General features: G+C 63.5%; 4 protein-coding genes and 1 long non-coding RNA gene across 14 annotated transcripts in view; 3 read left to right on the top strand and 2 right to left on the bottom strand.

The window, feature by feature from the left end:
• PNPLA6 (patatin like phospholipase domain containing 6) overlaps positions 1–3,035 on the top strand; it is an 18,925-nt gene extending 15,890 nt beyond the window's left edge. For 2 of the 4 annotated variants that reach the window (XM_040612554.1, XM_040612552.1), the window contains 6 exons: positions 502–650; positions 722–874; positions 1,603–1,719; positions 2,129–2,225; positions 2,305–2,414; positions 2,694–3,035. In XM_040612554.1, the coding sequence (XP_040468488.1) occupies positions 502–650; positions 722–874; positions 1,603–1,719; positions 2,129–2,225; positions 2,305–2,414; positions 2,694–2,759 (692 nt within the window). In that variant the 3' untranslated portion in view covers positions 2,760–3,035. The remainder of the gene's footprint in view (positions 1–501; positions 651–721; positions 875–1,602; positions 1,720–2,128; positions 2,226–2,304; positions 2,415–2,693) is intronic. The other 2 variants (XM_040612555.1, XM_040612553.1) reach the window with 1 other exon arrangement.
• Positions 1–18,731, bottom strand: part of ILVBL (ilvB acetolactate synthase like) — a 27,814-nt gene that overhangs the window by 1,517 nt on the left and 7,566 nt on the right. The window contains 2 exon segments of the mRNA XM_040612566.1: positions 2,399–2,404; positions 14,855–14,858. Coding sequence (XP_040468500.1) covers positions 2,399–2,404; positions 14,855–14,858 — 10 coding nt within the window.
• On the bottom strand, positions 3,073–10,717 carry LOC121096544. Of its 3 annotated transcripts, none has more exons than XR_005830567.1 (5): positions 10,490–10,717; positions 9,015–9,117; positions 8,503–8,665; positions 5,736–5,907; positions 3,073–3,981 (listed from the first exon to the last, which is right to left on the bottom strand). It is a non-coding gene; the product is annotated as an uncharacterized LOC121096544 (long non-coding RNA). The 3 variants fall into 3 exon arrangements; XR_005830568.1 differs by having other exon boundaries at positions 5,736–5,904; positions 10,519–10,717; XR_005830566.1 differs by having other exon boundaries at positions 3,074–3,981; positions 10,519–10,716.
• Positions 4,473–9,148, top strand: LOC121096542 (macrophage mannose receptor 1-like). 5 transcript variants are annotated; one of them, XM_040612564.1, is made up of 8 exons: positions 4,473–5,236; positions 5,532–5,624; positions 5,745–5,849; positions 6,064–6,177; positions 6,308–6,700; positions 7,593–7,738; positions 8,598–8,707; positions 8,801–9,148. In XM_040612564.1, the coding sequence occupies exons 1-8, from the start codon at positions 5,167–5,169 to the stop codon at positions 8,925–8,927; spliced, it is 1,158 nt and encodes a 385-aa protein (XP_040468498.1). In that variant the 5' UTR covers positions 4,473–5,166; the 3' UTR covers positions 8,928–9,148. The 5 variants fall into 5 exon arrangements, with proteins under 5 accessions (XP_040468498.1, XP_040468499.1, XP_040468495.1 ...); XM_040612565.1 differs by having other exon boundaries at positions 4,474–5,236; positions 5,556–5,624; XM_040612561.1 differs by having other exon boundaries at positions 4,475–5,236; positions 5,532–5,849.
• Positions 10,762–17,564, top strand: SYDE1 (synapse defective Rho GTPase homolog 1). The gene is made up of 8 exons (XM_040612556.1): positions 10,762–10,936; positions 12,096–12,677; positions 13,302–14,045; positions 14,374–14,588; positions 14,675–14,801; positions 14,892–15,049; positions 16,408–16,645; positions 17,116–17,564. Exons 1-8 carry the CDS (start codon positions 10,849–10,851, stop codon positions 17,541–17,543), a joined length of 2,580 nt encoding a protein of 859 aa, XP_040468490.1. The 5' UTR covers positions 10,762–10,848; the 3' UTR covers positions 17,544–17,564.

The following is an 18,731-nucleotide window of genomic DNA, read 5'->3' as shown; positions in this document are numbered from 1 at the left end:
GTCCCCACCAACCAGACATTGTCCTGGGGCATCTCCATCCTCCTCCATCTTCAATCTACCTCCCTCCGTCTTGCATCATCTTTTGGAGTCTTCAGCACCAGGTGCCCCCCTGGAGCATCTCTGTCCTCCTCCATGTGCAAGCTGTCTCTATCCACCTGGCATCATCTCCTGGTGTCCTCACCACCAAACGTTGTCCTGGGGCATCTCCGTGCTACTTCACATCCCACCCCAGATGCTGCAACTTGCCTGTGCCCCCCCGTTGCACATGCACACAGTTGCATCACTGCTCTGCTGCCCACTAGCGTCTCCTGCCACTGGGCTCCTGCCCCCAGTTCCAGCACCCGTGGGACGCTGCTCACCCCACCACAAGCCCCAGCATGGCTTTGCCACCCAGCCCGGGCTCGGGAACAATCCCCCAGCCCCATTTCCTGGCTCCACTTGCCCCACAGGCTCAGAGCTGGGGGAGCGGCCAACCCAGTTTCTTCCTTCCCCACCCCACAGCCGACATCGCTCGCAACATGGGTGCCAAGACGGTGATCGCTATCGACGTGGGCAGCCAGGACGAGACGGACCTGTGCAACTACGGGGACAGCCTGTCTGGGTGGTGGCTTCTCTGGAAACGTCTCAACCCCTGGGCTGAAAAAGTCAAGGTGAGGAGCGGTGGGACGCAGGGGGATGCTGAGACGGTGCAGGCAGGGTGCTGAGCACCTCATCCTCACAGGTGCCCGACATGGCCGAGATCCAGTCCCGCCTGGCCTACGTGTCCTGCGTGCGGCAGCTGGAGGTGGTGAAGTCCAGCTCCTACTGCGAGTACATCCGTCCCCCCATCGACCGCTTCAAGACCATGGATTTTGGGAAGTTCGACGAGATCTATGTGAGTTGAGGGACGAGGAGCCTGGTGGGGTGGCCTGTGCCATCATTTAGGGAGCCTCAGGCCATTAATGAGGTCCACAAGCCATGGGCTGGGTTCTCCAGCCATCTGTTGGGTGTCCCGGCCACTAATGGGGTGCCCCAGATGAGGGTTGGGTTGCCCCAGCTGGGGGTTGGGGTGCCGTTGCCATCAGTTGAGTGTCCAGGCCATCAATGGGGTCTTTTGGCCATCAGGTGGGGTCAACCAGCAACTGAGTGGGTGCCCCCCCCCCATTTGTGGGTTTTCCAGCCATCCGTTGGGGTGCCCCGGCCATTGATGGGGTGCCCCAGATGAGGGTTGGGTTGCCCCAGGTGGGGGTTGGAGTGCCATTGCCATCAGTTGAGTGTCCAGGTCATCAATGGGGTCTTTTGGCCATCAGGTGGGGTCAACCAGCAACTGAGTGGGTGCCCCCCCCCCATTTGTGGGTTCTCTGGTCCTTCAGTTGGGTGTCTCAGCCATTGATGGGTGCCTCAGCCATCAGTTGGGTGCCCTGACCATTACTGGAGTGCCTGGACCATCATCTGGGCGTGCCTGAGCCATCATTTGAGGTGCTTGGGCCATCAGTTGCCATCCTTGGTCATCATTTGGGCTGCTTGGGCCATTGTTCAGGGTACCTAGGTCATCATTTGGGGCTCCCCACCATCGCTGGGGGTGCCCGGGCCACCGATGTGCCACGGCTGCTCTCCCTGCAGGACGTGGGGTACCAGCATGGCAAGGTGGTCTTTGACGGCTGGAGTCGGGGCGATGTCATTGAGGAGATGGTGAAGGACCGGCGTGCAGCTGACTTCTACGAGAGCAAACGCATGGACGTGAGCAGGGGGTGGCACTGGGGCTCACAGGTGGCCGTGGCCACCTGGGCATACTTGCCCTGGGACATCTTGGGATGGGACATCCTGGCCCTGGCACCTTGATTTGAAGGGGTTTTATTTCCCTGGCCCTGGAGCCACCTTCAGGGAGCAGCACCCTGCCTTGTCCCTTGGCCCCTCTGTGTCCCTCGTGTCCTTCTAGCCCTCCTGGTGCAGCTGGTCCCCTGTGGTGGCCTCCTGTCCCTCCCCACCCTGCTCCTTCCCCTTGGTCCATCTCCCATCACGTTTTTGTCCCCTGATGCCCTGCCACCCCCTTACCCATCTCGCGTCCCTCCTCCTGTCCCCTCAATCCTTACCCTTCTCGTGCATGGGTGGGGGGGCTTCTGGGGGTCCCCCCCTTTCCCTCCCATAGGTGCTAACGTGTCCCAGCGCCGGCTTCACCGACCTGGCGGAGATCGTGTCCCGCATCGAGCCCGCCAAGCCCTACTTGTCCGACGGCTACGCGGATGGTGAGCTGCGGGGACACACACAAGACGGGGCCAGATCCACACACGGGACCTGACCCCACACCCCCTTTTACCCCCCCAGAGGAGTCCGACTACCTCACGGAGTATGAGGATGAGGGGCCGGAGCCAGCGCGGGGCGAGGAAGACGCGTTTGCCCCTTCCGAGTGGGCCAGCACCAGCGCCTTGGAGGCTGTGAGTGACCGCAGCTGTGTAGACCCTCTAAAAGGGGGTGCCCTTGGGTTTGGGGAGGTCCCAAGGGTGCCCCAACCTCAGGCATGGGGGTATGTGGTCATGAAGACCCTCCAAAATGGGGTGCCCTTGGGTTTGGGGGTGCCCCAACCTCAGGCACAGGGGTATGTGGTCACAGAGACCCTCTAAAATGGGGTGTCCTTGGGTTTGGGGCGTCCCAAGGGTGCCCTGACCCCACAGGTGCTACATCCAGTGTCCCCAACGTGTCCCCTCTGTCCCCAGGAAGAGGAGAAGCCCCTGCGGCACCGCCCACGCCCAGCCCGGGACCCCTCGGCCCCCCACACCTGACCCCACCACCAAAGGAGCCCGAGTGCTGCCGCTACCTCCGCACCCCAGGACGTCCCCCCACCGTGACCCCCATTTCCACAGCACTTTCCCCCTTGTCCTGGCTTGTCTCTGTCACTATCCCTGAGCCAGGGCAAGGCGGGGGGCTCCAGAGACCCCCATGTCCCCCCCTCTTGCACTGTTGCACTGGCCCAAATCCCCCCTCCAAGGCCTGGGGAGGAGGGGATGTGACTGCTGTATATTTTCTTTTTTTTTTTTTTTTCTAATTATTATTATTTAAAAGGAACCCAGCTGTATACTTTCTTTTTTTTTTAATTATTATTATTATGATTTAAATTTACCCAGCGGTGCTCTTCCTGTGGGGATCAAAGCGTTCAAGGCACGACGCGTCCGGCTCCGCGGTGCCACTGCACCCTCCTTGTCCTGGCATTGTGTCCCCAAGTTGTCACTGCTGGTGGCTGCCTGGTCCTGGCACACTGGCGTCTGTTTGGCACTGCCAGCACCCCCTTTGTCTTGGCATTGTGTCCCCAAGTTGTCACTGCTGGTGGCTGCCTGGTCCTGGCACACTGGCGTCCGTTTGGCACTGCCAGCACCCTCTTTGTCTTGGCATTGTGTCCCCAAGTTGTCACTGCTGGTGGCTGCCTCAGCCTGGCACCGCAGGATTGGTTTGGCGCTGCCAGCACCCACCTGGTCCTGGTGCTGTGTCCCTAAATCAGTGCCGGTGCCATCCGCCCAGTCCTGGTGTTTATTTTGTGTCCCCAACTTGGCGCTGCCAGTGGGTGCCTGGTCCTGGCACCGCGGCATCGGTTTGGTGCTGCCAGCACCCTCTTTGTCCTGCCGTTGTGTCCCCAGATTGTCACTGCTGGTGAGTGCCACATCTTGGCACCGTGGCATCGATTTGGCGCTGCCAGCACCCTCCTCGTCCTGGCACTGTGGCCCCAACTTGGCGTTGCCGGCATCAGCTGTGGCCCAACACCGCGGCGTTGGTTCAGCACTGCCGGTGCCTGCCCCGTCCCAGCTGCCTGGTGGCAGTTTGGCACCGGTGGCATCTGCTGGGTGTCGGTGCGGTGGCCTCAAATCACCCCCATGGGTGTCCCCACAGGTGTCCCTGAGGTGCTGGCGCTGCCGGCACCGGCTCTAGCCTGGCGCTGCGGCCCCCCATCCGTGTCCATTCCGTCCCAGTGCCCTGGCACAGTTTTGGCGCTGCTGGTGTCCTGGGTCCCACCTGTGGTGCAAGGAGAGAAGGGGGAGCAGCAGCACCCAAGAGTGACCCCAGGGTGGTGGGGGACCCCCGCCCTGGTACTGGGGGGACACCCCAGGGACACTAAGACACCGGTGATGCGTGCTGGGCCGTACTGGTGCCGGGGCCACCAGTGACAGGGCCTTGTGGGCAAGTCCCTGGTGCCGTTCCCCATGCCAGACTGGTCACTCAGTAGCAGCTTTCCAGCTCCCCAGTCCCAGCCCAGTACACCCATCACCACACCAGTAAGTGGGCCTGCGTCCTCTCCTCCCAGGTACTGCCCCCCCCTCCCCGGTACAGCCCCCTCCCGCACTGGCTCCCCCAGCTCCGCAGTACTGCGTGGCTCCCCTCACCAGCTTCACCCAGTACTTGCCCCCCGGTCCCAGCTTTCCCATTCCCGGTCTGCCTCGTTCCCGGTGTCCCCCTGCTCCTGGGCGGGGGGGGGGGGGGGGGGGGGGGGGGGGGGGGGGGGGGGGGGGGAGGAGGGGGCTGCGCTCAGCCCCGCCCCTCGGCGGCTCCTCTCCCACCGTGACGGCGCCACCTGGCGGCTGCGGGACCCCCGGGACACGCGTGGGGACAGGGCAGGTGTGGGGGTCCTGCCAGGCCAGGGACTGGTTGGGGGGACCCGTGGGGACACCTGGCACCGCCACAGCTCGCTGTCACTGCGGTGGGACAGCCGGCACCACCAAGGAAGCTGCTGTGTGGGCCCAGTGGCGCTGGGTGCCTGGTGCCACCGGGTGCGGTGACGGGGAGCTGTGGCCAGGGCTGGTGGGTGCTGATAGCACCCGGCTCTTCCTGCGTGGCCAGAGCCAGCATGGGGCCCAGCACCCCCCTCAGCACCACCCGGCTCACCCATGGGTGCTGGGGTGGGTGTGTGGCCACCCCGGGGTGGGCAGGTGCCAGGGCTGGGCTGGGCATGGGGACACCCGGTGACAGGGACATCGCGGTGTCTTTGCCAGCACGCAGTGGGGCCTGGCACTGGCAGTGCCAGCTCCCGCCAAGCTTTGGGGTGCAGGGAGGGAGCTGCTGGGTGCTCAGGGGCCCCTTTGAGGCCCACCCCCCAGAGTAAGGGTGCATCCGGCCCCCCCCGGCCCCGCCGTCACCCACTTCCCACAGGCTTTATCAGTGGGAACACTCGCTTGGGGACAGCACTTTGGTGACACGGGGACGATGTACGGCAACCTCGAGTCCAGCCAAGCTGGCCAGGGGCAATTGTCGGTGCTGGGGCCCGGCAGGGAAGGTAGGGAGCACCCTGGGGTGCTGGATGGGGTGGGGGTGAGCCCAGCAGTCCCCTGTCCCTTTTGGAGTCTCACAATGCTGGGGGGGCACCCCCTGGCTCTGTCCCCAGTGCCCAAGGGAGGATCCCAGGGTGGGTGGTGGCACCCTTGCCCCTGGTGCCCAATACGGGGTCCCCAGGGAAGTGGCACTGGGGGGAATCTCCCACCCTCATGCTCCAGGGAAGTGCCCAGGATTGATGGTGGCACTGGGAGGGGGGGGGCACCCCCACAAGTGCCATCAGTGCCCCCCCTCCCCAGCCTGCAGCACCCTGTGCCCCACAGAGGAGAACCTGTACGAGCCCCTGGATCCCGCCAGCACCGTGCCAGGCCAGAAGCATGTGCCCGACCCAGGTACGCCGTGGGCAAGGGCAAGAGCATCGTCAGCAGGAAAAACCCACGATGGGTTTAAAACCAGTGGCACCCAGCTCTGCCCAAACTGGGAGCCGGTCACCACTCACCCACCCTCCCCAGCGTCACGGTGCTGCTCCGGGAAGAAGCTGGTGCTGGTGGGTGCTGCGGTGCTGGGAGTCTCGGTGCTGATGAACATCCTCTTCCTCACCATCGGTTCGCAGCGCAGTGAGTAGTGGGGCTCTGCGGGGCTCGGGGGAGCACTGGGGTGGCGATGCTGGCACTACTGGGGGACAGAGGGAATGTTAACGGGGTGCTGGGGGGCTGGCACTACTGGGGGACAGAGGGAATGTTAACGGGGTGCTGGGGGTCTCTGTGGGGGTCTCCGAGTGCTCAGCACCCTTCCACACCAGCCCCACTCCCATCCCTGCCACGGCACCAGCTCTAGGACACCCTGTGCCTTGTGGTGACCCGCCTGTGTCCCCCTGTCCCCCCACAGTTACAGCCCTGACATCAGCGCTGGAGGCAGAGAAGGAGAAGCAGCTGTCCAACGTGGGTGTGTACCCCTCGCTGCCCGCCCCCCCCCCCCCCCCCCCCCCCCCCCCCCGCTTTACCGCTGTGATCCCCAGGGACGTGTCCCCCAGCCCCCACGTGTCCCCCCTGGTTCACTGGGAACCTCTCCGCAGCCTCCCGCTCCTTCCTGCTGTACAACGAAGACCACCGCAAATGCGTGGCGGCTAGCGGCCACCAGCTGATAGCGACAGCTTGCCAGCCCGAGGCGGCGGCACAACAGTTCCAGTGGCTACAAGGGGGCCAGCTACAGGGCTGGCAGAGCCAGCGCTGCGTTACGGCGACCCGTGGGCAAAACAGAGCCTTCGTGAGGCTGGAGCCATGCCGCGCCGACGGCCGGCTGCAGCGCTGGGAATGCCGCGACGGCGGGCTGTTGGCGCTCGCCGGTTACAACCTCTACTTCAATTACGGCAACAACCAGGAGCAAGTGGTGATGCTCTACACTGGGAACCGCCAGTGGAGCCGCTGGGTGATCCACGGGAGCCAGGACAACGTCTGTTCCCGCTCCTGTCAGTGCCGGCACCTTTATCCCAAATATTTAGGGCTTTGACTAACCCCTGCGCTGGCTGAAATCCAGGCCTAACCTGGCAGGGATGCAACTAAAGCTAAACTTAGACTGCAACAGGGTGTTAAACCTAAGCCAATCCTACATTTAGGGTGATTTAACCCAACCCTAACCGAGCCCAAACCCTAACGGGGGCATAATCCTGATGCAGACTTAACCCTAAATATATGCATAATCCTGATGCAGACAACCTAAACCTGAGGTCAAACCTCGATGGCATCTTAACCCAGCTCAAACCCCAAATAAATGTGATTTTACCTAACTCTAAGACAGCCCAAACCCCAGCAGGGCCTTAATTTGTAGCCCTTAAATAGGTGGGATTTAAACTAACCCTAATCCAGCACAAACCCTGATAATCCTAACCTAGCCCTAACCCTAAATATATAGGATTTAAATTAATCCTAACGAAGCCCTACTCCCAGTGGGGTCCTAACACTACCTCAGCCGTAGCCCTAAATATCTAGGACTGAAGATAATCCTAATTTAGCCCAAAATTCAGCGTGGGCCTAACCCCAACCCAGCTGTAACTCTAAACATATAGGATTAAAGCTAAACACAAACCCCAGTGGGACCCTAATCCGGCAAGAATCCTAAATAAATAAGATAAATACAAATTTAAACCTATAAATATAGAGGATTTAACCTAATTCTGATTCAGTTTAACCCAGTCCTAACCCCAAATATACAGGATTTAACCCAAACCCCAGCAGGGCTCTAACCATAACCCAGCTGTAACACTAACCCCAGGGGAGATGCTCTCTGCACCAACGTTATGGGGGTCTCGCAGCCCCAGCTAGGGGGTAACCCCTCTTTTTCTGTGTGTCCCCCCTCCCCAGGCTGTCCCCCTTGCTCCAAAGGCTGGACCTACTTCAGGAACTCCTGCTATTTCTACTCCAAGACGCCAAGTTCCTGGGAGAACGCCCAGCGGTTCTGCTCGGTCCTGGGCACGCAGCTCCTGGAGGTGGATGGTGCTGAGGAGAAGGTGAGCAGGGATGGATCCAGGTATCTGGGAAGGGGGATGGGGAGGGGGGACACTGGGGAGCCTGAGATGGGCTTTGAGGGGAGGGGGAGCGGCTGGAAGCCTCGTGTGAACCCTGTCCTGAACCCTAGGCCAGGTCTGGGGTTGCCCCACACACCATTTTGGCCCATGGGTGGGTGCTGCTGAGCCCTCACCCAAAGCTTTACCCAAATTCTGTCCTTTTAACCCCGAATTTCCACTCTAGTGCCTAATATTGCTATGATTCACCCCAACCCTATTCCCAACGGAGCTGTAACCCTAATACTGAAACAAATCCAGCTCAAACTTATCCCTAACCCCATCCCGAGCCCTAAAATCCTGATCCTAAGCCTGATCTGAACCTTCCAGAACCCCGACCCTAACGGTAACCCCGACGTTAACCCTAACGCTAATCCGATTCTCCGTAATTTTAATACTACCCCTACCCTAAACTTAATTTTACGTTTATTTATAGGACTTGACCTACCCCTAAGCTAGCCCAGACCCCCAACAGGGCTCTAACTTTAACCCTCATTTTTTATTACTGTGACCCCCAACCCACAGATAACCCAACCTTAATCCCAGACAGGCCCTCCCCCTGCCACCCCCACCCCCAAATCTCCTCTGAACTGTTCTCCAACCCCCAAAACCCCCAAACTCCCCCTGTAACCCCCCCACTCCAGGGCAGAGCTTGTGTCAGCAGTGGGGAGGCGTGGGGTATTGAGGGGGGGTATAGCATCGGGTCCTACCTGCCACCAGGACCTGCTGTCCCCTACGGTCCCCGGGGGTGGGCAGGGGGTCGTGGGGGGGCTCTGCAATGGGGTAACGCTGCCTTTGCCCCCAGGATCACATCCAGACGATGCTGAAAAGCTCCTCCTGGCTCGGCATCAGGGATGAGGAGGTCGAGGGTACCTGGAAGCGAGCGAACGGGACTATCCTACCCCGGGAAAGCAGGTACAGCCCTGCGGGTGCTGGGGACAAGGGGCTGGGGGCCTGGGGATGCAGGGGGGACCCCCCTAAATGTCCTGATCCCCCTCCTCGTTGCAGCTGGTGGCACAGGAACGAGCCCAACGGTGGCCACCAGGAGAACTGTGCGGCGGTGAGGGAGGACGGCGAGTGGTACGACTACCCCTGCACCAGCCAGCTCCCCTGGGTCTGCGAGGGACACCCCTGAGCACGCAAGGACACCCCAAGAGAACCCCACAGCACCCCCCACCCATCGGGGGTCTTCCCCAGCCCCTCTCCGCTTGCCACATCCCACCTGCAGCACTCCAGGATGCAGCTCCGACCTCCAGCACATCCGTTTGGGGTCCATGGATGGATCGCCAGGGAAAATTCGGGGTACGGGGCGGAGTGGGGGTTCCCTGCAGGGCAATAAACGCACGTGCAGAGTGAGGCGTTGCTCCAGCAATGTGGCGGGGGGCTGCGTGGGGTGGGGGACCCCTGATGGTGTGGGCCGGATGGGTGCAGTGTGACTCTTGGTTTGGGGGTCCTTCAGCAGAGCAGTGGTGGTCTGGGGGGTGATGCCACATGCAGGATGCCGGGGGAGAGGCTTGGACCCCCCGGCTCCCCACAATCCTCCATCATCCCTTCAATCACCCTTCAGGCTCCCTAAATGCCCCCCAGACCCCCAAGTACTCCCCAGGCTCCCCCAGATACAATGCAGGGCTCCCCCAAATGACCCTGAGATCTCCTTTAATACTTCCCTGACCCCCCCTATATACCCCCCAGCCCGTCAATACCCCCCCAGACCCCCTTACATACCTCCCAGCCTCCAATACCCCTCAGATCTCCCTCAATACCCCCCCATCCCCCTTATATACCCGCCAGCCCCCCAATCCCCCCCCAGATATCCCTCGATCCCCCTCAGACCTCCTTATATACTCCCTCAGACACCCAATCCCCCCCAGACCCCCCTTATATACCCCCCAGACCCCCAATACCCCCTCAGATCTCCTACATATCTCCCAGCCCCCCAATCCCCCTCAGATCTCCCCCCATACCCCTCAGACCCCCTTATATACCCCCAGCCCCTCAATCCCCCCTAGACCCCCTTATATACCCCCCCCAGCCCCCCAATCCCCCTCAGATCTCCTACATATCTCCCAGCCCCCCAATCCCCCTCAGATCTCCCCCCATACCCCTCAGACCCCCTTATATACCCCCCAGCCCCCAATCCCCCTCAGATCTCCCTCCATACCTCTCAGACCCTCTTATATACCCCCCAGCCCCCCAATCCCCCTCAGACCCCCTTATATACCTCATAGCCCCCCAATCTCCCTCAGATCTCCCTCGATCCCCCCCAGACCCCCTTATATACCCCCCAGCCCCCCAATCCCCCTCAGATCTCCCCCCATACCCCTCAGACCCCCTTATATACCCCCCAGACCCCCAATCCCCCTCAGACCCCCTTATATACCCCCCAGACCCCCATCTCCTCTAGACCCCCTTATATACCTCAAAGCCCCCCAGTCCCCCTCAGATCTCCCCCCATACCCCTCAGACCCCCTTATATACCCCCCAGACCCCCAATCCCCCTCAGATCTCCCCCCATACCCCTCAGACCCCCTTATATACCCCCCAGACCCCCAATCCCCCTCAGACCCCCTTATATACCCCCCAGACCCCCAATCCCCCTCAGATCTCCCCCCATACCCCTCAGACCCCCTTATATACCCCCCAGACCCCCAATCCCCCTCAGATCTCCCTCAATCCCCCTCAGACCCCCTTACATACCCCCCAGACCCCTCAGGTCCCCCCCTCACCCTGGGCCGCAGGCCCGGGGCAGGCACCTCCCGGAGGTCCCCCTCAGTTCCCGGGGGGGAAGGCCGGGGGAGGGTCCGGCTGGGGGAGGGTCCCCCCGGTCCCGGGGGGTCGTTCCCGGTGGTGGGTGCCGCGGTTCCGGACTACAGCTCCCGGCAGCGCCGGCGGCGGCATCCCAGGAATTCGCGCCGCGGGATGGCGGCGCCGCCGCTCCGGGCCCCGCCGCGCTGAGGGGACGGGGCAGCCCGGGGGGGGTGTGGGGGTGGGCGCCGGGCCGGGCCGGGGGCGCTGCCCAGCGGGGTGAGGAGCCCCCCGGAGAGGGGTGAGGGGCTATGGCGGAGCCGCTGCTGCGCCGGACCTTCTCCCGCCTGAGGGGCCGCGACCGCCCGCGCGGGAAGAAGCCGGAGGGGAAGGACGGAGGTACGGACCCCCGAGGGGGACCCCCAGGACCATCAGGGTCCCTTAGGCACACCCCCCCCCAGGAGGGGACCCCCATCCCCCCGGAGTGCCTCACCTCCCCCCCTCTAGGAGGGGACCCCCCCCCAGGGTCCCTTATGCACCCCCCACCCCGAGGAGGGGACCCCCCCCATTGCCCCGGGGTCCCTTGTGCTCCCCCCCCCCCCGAGGAAGGGGACCCCCCACAAGGAAGGGACCCCCCCATCACCCCCCCACCCCGAGGAGGGGACCCCCCCATTGCCCCGGGGTCCCTTGTGCTCCCCCCCCCCCCCCCCCGAGGAAGGGGACCCCCACAAGGAAGGGACCCCCCCATCACCCCCCACCCCGAGGAAGGGACCCCCCCATTGCCCTGGGGTCCCTTATGCACCCCCTCAGGAAGGGCCCCCCCAGTGAGGCCCCCGCCGCCGAGGAAGGACCCCCATCACCTGGGGTCCCTTATGCCCCCCCCCGCGAAGGGAAGGGCCCCCCCTTTGTCCCCAGGGCCCCTCCTGCCCCCCAAGGAAGGGACCCCCCATAACCCCAGCCCTACAGGAATGGGGGTGTGTCCCCCCCCCCAGGTCCCTGCTGCCCCCACCCCACTTATCTGGGGGTCTCAGGCTGCTGTGGAGCTGGGGGGGGTCTCCATGGGGTGCCTGGGGTGGGGGGCACCCTGCTGTGGCTGCAGGGGGATGGGGCGCTTGGGGTAGAGGGGTGCAGGGGAGGCTGGAGGGATGCAGACAACTTGGGGGGGGCACAAAAGAATTGGGGGGTGCAGGAAACTGGGGTGCAGTGCTGGGGGGACCCAGCTGTGCGTGTGAGCCGGGGGGTGCAGGGGGACAGGGCCCTGCCCCCACTGGGGTGCAGCCCTGTCCCTGTCGGGGTGCAGAGGGGTCCAGCTTTGCCCCCCCACCCCCCCCAAAAAAAAAAAAAAAAAAAAAAAAAAATCCCACGGTCGTAGATCCGGCCGGGAGTAAACAACTGGAAATCCGGAAATCCCGCTTGGCAAGGGGCTGTGGGGTGGGGGGTGCTCGGTGGGGTGCTCGGGGGGGGGGTGGGGGGGGGTGAGGGAGGGGTCCTCATGCCCCAGTGGGGTCTCCACTGGTGTTTTGGGGACCCCCGCGCTCAGCCCGGCTCTTTCCCACAGAGACCCCCCTGCCGAGCCCCGATTCTTCGGTGGAGCCCGAGGTGGCCGCGGTGGAGCTGGTGACACCGCGCAGGCAGAATTGGGCCCGTTTCTCCTGTGGGGGCCGCGACGAGAGGCGGCCGCTGCCTCCCAGAGCCCCAGTGGATCCGGCAAACACCAGCGAGCCAGACCCCGGCCCCGGCAGCAGCCCCCAGCCCCCCGGCACCGGCAGCAGCCCCCGGCCTGACGCGGAGCAGCGGGATGAGGATGCCGTGGAGCTGGCAGAGGAAGCGGAGGCGGTGAACGGCTCCGGGGAGCTGGGTGGTCCTGGTAAGACCCCCGGGCACGGCGCCTACCTGCAGAGCTTGGAGCGGAGCAGCCGGCACTGGGTGCTGTCATCGGGGAAGGGACCAGGACCCGGGCAGGATGAGCCTGGTGGCGGTGCTGAGGCCGATGCCGGTGCTGCCGGCAGCGAGGGGGAGATCTGGTACAACCCCATCCCCGAGGATGAGGACCCCCAGGCTGGAAGCTCCTGGAAGTCGTGGGGCGGAGGGAGCCGCGACGCTGATGGGGGTCGCAGTGGGGAGTCACCCCCCAGGACAGGTAGGAGAGACACCCCCCCCCCCCGGGGTGCTGCGGACCCCTCTGTGGCATGGCCCTGGTGCTGCCCACCCAGCCGGGAGCCGGCAGCCCCCCGGCTTGTGGTGAGGGGTGGGACATAGCTATGGGGCGGGGGGAGGGGGGGTCCCCCACGGCCCTTGTCCTCCTGTCACCCCCCACCCCGGAGGGTGTCCCCTGGCCACCGTGGTCCTGGCATCTGCACCCTCTCTTTGTCCTTTCTCCATCCCCTCTGAGGTTTCCTGGTCCCCAAATAGTCCCTGTCCCCTTGTCCCCATGGTCCCTGTCCCCCAGAGGAGGGCATCGGACCAGGCCAGTGGTCCCTGTCCCTTCCCAGTCTCCCCAGTGTCCTTTGAACCTCACAGTCCCTCTCCCCAAGGATGTGTCCCAGACCCCGCGGTCCCCATCCTTCCCCCAGGACCCCGTGGTCCCTCTCTCCATCCCCCAGACCCTGCAGTCCCCCTCCCCTCTCCCTTCCCCCAGGACCCCACCACCCTCACCCCATCCCACAGGACCCTCTCTCTGCCCCACAGCAGTTTCCAGGGAGCAGCCCTGTCCCCCCCAGGCTTCCCAGCACCCCCACAGAACCCCCTCACTCCTTTTTTCCAGGGAAGATGCCGATCCCATGCGTCACCTCGGGGCCGGGGCCAACCATCCCCTCACCCCCCGCCAGCCCCAAGAAGGGGCGTTCGCTCAGCAAAGTCAAGTCTCCCGGTACCGTCCGGCGCCTCTCCATGAAGATGAAGAAACTTCCAGAGCTCCGGAGGAAGCTGAGCCTCCGCAGCCCCCGTCCCCGCGGCCAGGAGGGTGGCACCTCACCCTCCGAATCCCGCAAGGAATCCAGCAACGTTATCAGCCGCTACCACCTGGACAGCAGCGTGGCTTCGCGGCCGGGGCTACCGCGAGCCAAAGTGGCCGGTAAAGGTGGCTACTTGAGCGACGGTGACTCCCCGGAACTGCCGGCTAAAGCCGGGGCACGTGCCGAAACGGAGGATGGGGCCAACGGGCTGGATGTGGGCGCTTTCCACCCCTACAGCTGCGGGGAGCCACCACCACGGTGCGGGCAGCACATCTCGGGGCTGGTGAGCGTCCACCTCCACGGCGTGCAGGACCTGAAGCCGCCACGGACCGAAAGCCGGGAGGTTTTTTGCGTCTTGCAAGTGGATGCGGCCAACCGGGCACGCACGGCTTTGCTGCCCTGCAAGACGGCGTTCCTTGGCCTCAACCACACCTTCAACCTGGAGCTGGAGGGTGCTCAGCACCTCAAGGTGATCATCTTCTCCTGGGATCCCACCTCCTGCCGCAACCGTCTCTGCTGCCACGGCACGGTGGTCCTGCCCCACATCTTCAGAGGTACCAAGCCCCGGGGGTTGGTTTGGGTGGTTTTGGTGATTTGGCACCTTGATGGCACCCTTGGGCTCTGCAGGTTACCCAGCTCAGGTCCTGCCCCACATCTTCAGGGGTACCAAGCTGGGGGGTGGGCTTGGTTTGGGTGATTTTGGTGCTTTGGCACCCTGCCCCACATCTTCAGGGGTACCAAGCTGGGGGGTGGGCTTGGTTTGGGTGATTTTGGTGCTTTGGCACCCTGCCCCACATCTTCAGGGGTACCAAGCTGGGGGGTGGGCTTGGTTTGGGTGATTTTGGTGCTTTGGCACCTTGATGGCACCCTTGGGCTCCGCAGGTTGCCGGGCTCAGCAGCTGGCGGTGCGGTTGCAACCTCGTGGTGTCCTCTACTCCAAATTCACCTTGGTGGAGCAGTGGGATAATCCTGGCGAGCGGGAGCCCCGTGTCTTCGGCGTGGAGCTGGGCCAGCTGGTGGAGAGGGAGAAGTCACCCACCAAGGTGCCCCTGCTCATCCAGAAATGCGTGGCCGAGATAGAGAAACGCGGCCTGAAGGTGAGCGGGGACTCAGGGTGACGGGTGTAGGGGGGATGGGGGGGGTGGACCCCCCCAAACCGCGGTGACGGGGTCCCCGTTGGCAGGTGGTGGGGTTGTACCGGCTCTGCGGCTCGGCCGCCGTCAAGAAAGAGCTTCGCGACGCCTTCGAGCAGGACAGCGCGGCCGTGACGCTCTCGGAACAGCTCTACCCCGACATCAATGTCATCACCGGTGGGTGCTGACCCCCTGGGGTGCCCTGCGGGTCCCCACGCGCCCCGTGGGACCGCGCTGATGGCCCCACGCCGTCCTGTTCGCCCGCAGGGATCCTCAAGGATTACCTGCGGGAGCTGCCCACGCCGCTCATCACCCCCACGCTCTACCACATCGTGCTGGAGGCCATGGCCAAGCGGGCGCCCCGGAGCCCCCCGGCCGAGCGGGAGGCCATCACCCTGCTCGACTGCCTGCCCGACGTGGAGAAGGTGGGTGCCCAGTGCCCAAAATGGGGTGCCCAGTGCCCAAAAGGGGGTGCCCAGTGCCCAAAAGAGGATGCTCTGTGCCTAAAACAGGGTGCCCAGCACCAAAAAGGGGGTGCCCAGTGCCCAAAAGAGGGTGCCCAGTGCCCAAAATGGGATGTCCAGCGCCAAAAAGGGGGTGCCCAGCACCAAAAAGGGGGTGCCCAGTGCCCCAAAGAGGGTGCCCAGTGCCAAAAAGGGGGTGCCCAGTGCCCAAAAGAGGATGCTCTGTGCCTAAAACAGGGTGCCCAGCACCAAAAAGGGGGTGCCCAGCACCCAAAAGAGGGTGCCCAGTGCCCCAAAGGGGGTGCCCAGTGCCAAAAAGGGGGTGCCCAGCACCAAAAAGGGGGTGCCCAGCACCCAAAATGGGTGCCCAGCGCCAAAAAGGGGGTGCCCAGTGCCCCAAAATGGGGTGCCCAGTGCCCAAAAGGGGGTGCCCAGTGCCCCAAAAGGGGGTGCCCAGCGCCAAAAGGGGGTGCCCAGCACCAGAAGCGGGTGCCCAGCGCCAAAAAGGGGGTGCCCAGTGCCCCAAAATGGGATTGCCCAGTGCCAAAAAGGGGGTGCCCAGCGCCAGAAGCGGGTGCCCAGCACCAAAAAGGGGGTGCCCAGTGCCAAAAATGTGGTACCCAGTGCCAGAAGATGGTGCCCAGTGCCCAAAAGGGGGTGCCCAGTGCCAAAAGGCGGGGACCAGCACTAAAAAGGGGGTGCCCAGCGCCAAAAAGGGGGTGCCCAGCACCAAAAATGGGGTGGCCAGTGCCAAAATGGGGGGACCAGCACCAAAAAGGGGGTGCCCAGTAGCGAGGGATTAATGGGGGGTCCAGTTGCCCCTCAGCCCTGGGGTCTCCCCCACCCCAAGTCGCCCCTGCAGACCTTGTTTAGTGCCGGGGCACGTCCTCCTGTCACCTCCCCCCCACCCAACCCCCCCGGAGCATTTTTTTTTTGGGGGGGGGTGGTGTGTGTCTCCACGTCCCCCCAGTATCCAGGGATTTCCACCTCCGCGTTCCCTGCGTGGCTCAATCCTGGTGGCACCATGGCCCATCTGCCACCACATCCCCCTTGGCTCTTGGGAGGGTGTGGGACGCCCAGGTGGCATCAGAGGACGAGGTGACATCAGGGGACGAGGTGGCATCAGCAGGGACGTCCCCTGATGCCACCTTGTCCCCTTCAGGCCACGTTGATGTGGCTCCTGGGCCACCTGAGCCTGGTGGCCTCTTTCCAGCCACATCCCCTGGGCTCTTTGGGGAGGGTGCGGGACACCCAGGTGACATCAGAGGACGAGGTGACATTAGAGGACGTCCCTGCTGATGCCACCTTGTCCCCTTCAGGCCACGTTGACGCGGCTCCTGGACCACCTGAGCTTGGTGGCCTCTTTCCACGATTTCAACCGCATGAACGCGCAGAACATCGCCGTCTGCTTCGGGCCTGTCCTGCTCACCCAGAACCAGGAGCTCCGGCACCCCAGCACCGGCACCCGCGGCTACGGCCACAGTGAGGACATCGCCAGCGCCGTGGACTTCAAGAGACACATCGAGGTGCTGCACTACCTGCTGCAGGCCTGGCCGGGTGAGCAGGGGTGGGGGGGCACCTGCACCCCTCCGCTTTGGGGGTGCCCTTTGCACAGCCACCAGCGGTGGGGGCAGGGGCGGTGCTGCTGTGACCCCCCTACCCCATTCCCAGGGGCTGTACTGAGACACCCCCCCCCCCACATCTCCAGTGAAGGGTCTGGGGTCCCTCCTGCTTCGCTGGTGGGTGCTCTGTGGGTCACAGCCCCACACATCTGCCCCGTGCCCCCCACCCAGGGGCTCCCCCCATCTCCAGCAAAGGGTCTGGGGTCCCCCAATTTGTCCAGCAGCGGGTCCATGCCCCGCCCCCCCCCCCCATCCAGGGGCTTCCTGGGGGTCCCCCTGTTTCGTGCTGGGCTGCCCCCCCCATTCCCAGCAAAAAGACCGCCCCCCCCCCCCTCCATTTTCCCAACCCACCACTGCCACCAAACCCCCAGTGACACCCCCCCGTCTTCCCTGCTCTCCCCGCAGCCCCCCGCCCAGCTCCAGCCCCCCAGGTTTGGGAGCGGGCACAGCCCAGTTGCCCCCAGCGCCAGCGAGGGCCCCCGCTGCGGCTGGACCTGCTGGGGGGCGCCGTGGTGGCCCGTCACCGCCCCCGGGGGCCAGAGAGCCCCCCCAGCAACCGCTACGCCGGCGACTGGAGCATCTGTGACCACCAGCTCCTGCTGGTACCCGGCGTGGCCGCCGACGGTGACGAGGAGGAGGTGGCAGCGGGTGACGGTGATGGTGGGGTGGCGGCGCGGCGGCCACCGCCCCAGCGGACCCTCTTGGTGACAGATTTCACCCTGGGCGAGGAGCCCGAGGCGCCCTTCGGGCCCTGCCTCAGCCTCAAGGACTTCGATGCGCTCATCCTCGACCTGGAGCGGGAGCTCGCCAAGCAGATCAACGTCTGCCTGTGAGGCCGGCTGCAGCGCCCGCGCCGGGGCCAGCACCGGTGGCAGGGCCAGCGCTGGTAACGATGCCAGCGCTGACGTCAGTGGCAATGCCGATACTGGTGACAGTGCCAATACCGTCACCAGTAACAATGCCAGCACTGGTAGCGATGCCAGCAGCAACGTCGGTGGCAATGCCGATACTGGTGACAGTGCCAATACCGTCACCAGTAACAATGCCAGCACTGGTAACGATGCCAGCAGCAACGTCGGTGGCAATGCCGATACTGGTGACAGTCCCGATACCACCACCAGTAACGATGCCAGCAGTGACATTGGTGGCAATGCGGATACCGGTGACAGTGCCAATACCGTCACCAGCAAAGATGCCAGCACTGGTAACAATGCCAGCAGCGATGTCGGTGGCGGTGCCGATACCAGCAGTGATGTCAGTGGCAATGCCAATACCAGTGACGATGCTGCCACCAGTAACGATGCCAGCACTGGTGCCGATACCAGCAGTGATGTCAGTGGCAATGCCAATACTGGTGCCAATGCCAACACTGGTCCCAATACCAGTGATGATGTCAGTGACAATGCCAGTACCGGTGCCAATGCTGATACTGGTGCTGATGCCAGCACTGGTGCCAATACCAGCAGTGATGTCAGTGGCAATGCCAGTACCAGTGACGATGCTGATACGAGTGACGAAGACAGTTAACGATGCCAGCGCTGACTGGTGCCGATACCAGTGATGTCGGTGCCGATGTTGATACCGGTGCCAATGCCGACACTAGTAACGATGCCAGCACTGGTGCCAATACCAGCAGTGATGTCGGTGTCAATGCCAATACTGGTGACAATGCTGATACCAGTGACAATGCCAACACTGGTGATAATGCCACCACTGGTGCCAATACCAGTGGTGATGTTGGTGACAATGCCAATACCAGTGCCAATGCCAGCAGTGGCGCTGATGCCAATACTGGTGCTGATGCCGACACTGGTAACGATGCCAGCACTGGTGCTGATACCAGTGATGATGATTGTGCCAATACCAGTGCCAATGCTGATACTGGTGCCAATGCTGATACTGGTGCCAATGCCAGCACTGGTAACAATGCCAACACTGGTGCCAATACCAGTGATGATGTCGGTGACAATGTCGATACCAGCAACGACGCTGACACCAGTTACGATACCAACATCGGTGAC

Source organism: Falco naumanni, chromosome 13 (assembly GCF_017639655.2).
Source record: "Falco naumanni isolate bFalNau1 chromosome 13, bFalNau1.pat, whole genome shotgun sequence".
In the NCBI taxonomy this organism is placed as follows: Eukaryota; Metazoa; Chordata; class Aves; order Falconiformes; family Falconidae; genus Falco; species Falco naumanni.
Note: the sequence above shows the minus strand (reverse complement) of the source record. Positions and strands in the feature narration are given on the sequence as shown.